This window comes from Notothenia coriiceps, unplaced genomic scaffold, assembly GCF_000735185.1.
Source record: "Notothenia coriiceps isolate Sejong01 unplaced genomic scaffold, NC01 NC01_scaffold00025432, whole genome shotgun sequence".
NCBI classification, from domain to species: Eukaryota; Metazoa; Chordata; class Actinopteri; order Perciformes; family Nototheniidae; genus Notothenia; species Notothenia coriiceps.
This window is the reverse complement of record NW_011358133.1, coordinates 5085-5916: the sequence shown is the minus strand read 5'-3', so window position 1 is coordinate 5916 and position 832 is coordinate 5085. Positions and strand designations below refer to the sequence as shown.

General features: G+C 46.6%; 1 protein-coding gene across 1 annotated transcript in view; it reads right to left on the bottom strand.

The window, feature by feature from the left end:
• Positions 1–665: 665 nt before the first annotated feature.
• LOC104956128 (inositol 1,4,5-trisphosphate receptor type 3-like) overlaps positions 666–832 on the bottom strand; it is a gene marked incomplete at both ends in the record, with an annotated part of 4887 nt that continues 4720 nt past the window's right edge. The window contains one exon of the mRNA XM_010783572.1: positions 666–785. Coding sequence (XP_010781874.1) covers positions 666–785 — 120 coding nt within the window. The remainder of the gene's footprint in view (positions 786–832) is intronic.

Genomic DNA, 832 nt, shown 5'->3' with positions numbered 1-832 from the left:
AGCTCACACTGTCCGCTCCTCGAGCCTCAAAGGGCGGAGCAGCGAGCCCCGCAACGTCCCGCCAACACGGCACCCAGACCCCACGCAGCATTCTCACCTGTTTGTCATGGTGTCATTTTCTGGTTGCAAATAAACGCCATTGTAAAACATAATCACTGATGTTCTGCTGTAGGGAAAAGAAAGTTTGGGGCTCTCTGCTGGAACTGCTACCCCCGCGACCCGACCACGGATAAGCGGGAGAAGATGGATGGATGGTTCCGCTGTAACGGTGGTGGACTCATCAGAACAGAGTGGGCGAGCTGACCAATCAGAGCACAGTGGGCTCACAGGGAGGGGGCAGGAGCTCCAACAAGCCGTTTAGGACAGAGAGTGAATACACACTATACAGAGATGCTGTATGAGAAACCAATGTGAGTTTGGAACATTGAACAATGTAAATCTATTCTAGTAGACCTCAACAATGGAAGTATGATCATTAGAAATGGCCATGACATGGGACCTTTAAGTCAAAAATGTAAAAAAAAAAAAAAGTTGGTTGCTCACAGGACAAATATATCTGATTATTATCGATATGATATTTATTTTGTGAATACATCCTTAAAGAAGTAGCAGTACTTTTGACAGTATGACTTATAGAACTACTACTAGTATTTGCACTAAAGTACCTTGTCCTGAGGCGTAGGGGTAGAAGAAAGCGATGATGAGGTTGATGAAGACGGCGAGGTTGAAGGAGATAGTTCCCCACAGAGACATCCTCCCGGAGAACCAGTACAACACCGGCATACCTGACACACACACACACACACACACACACACACACACACACACACAC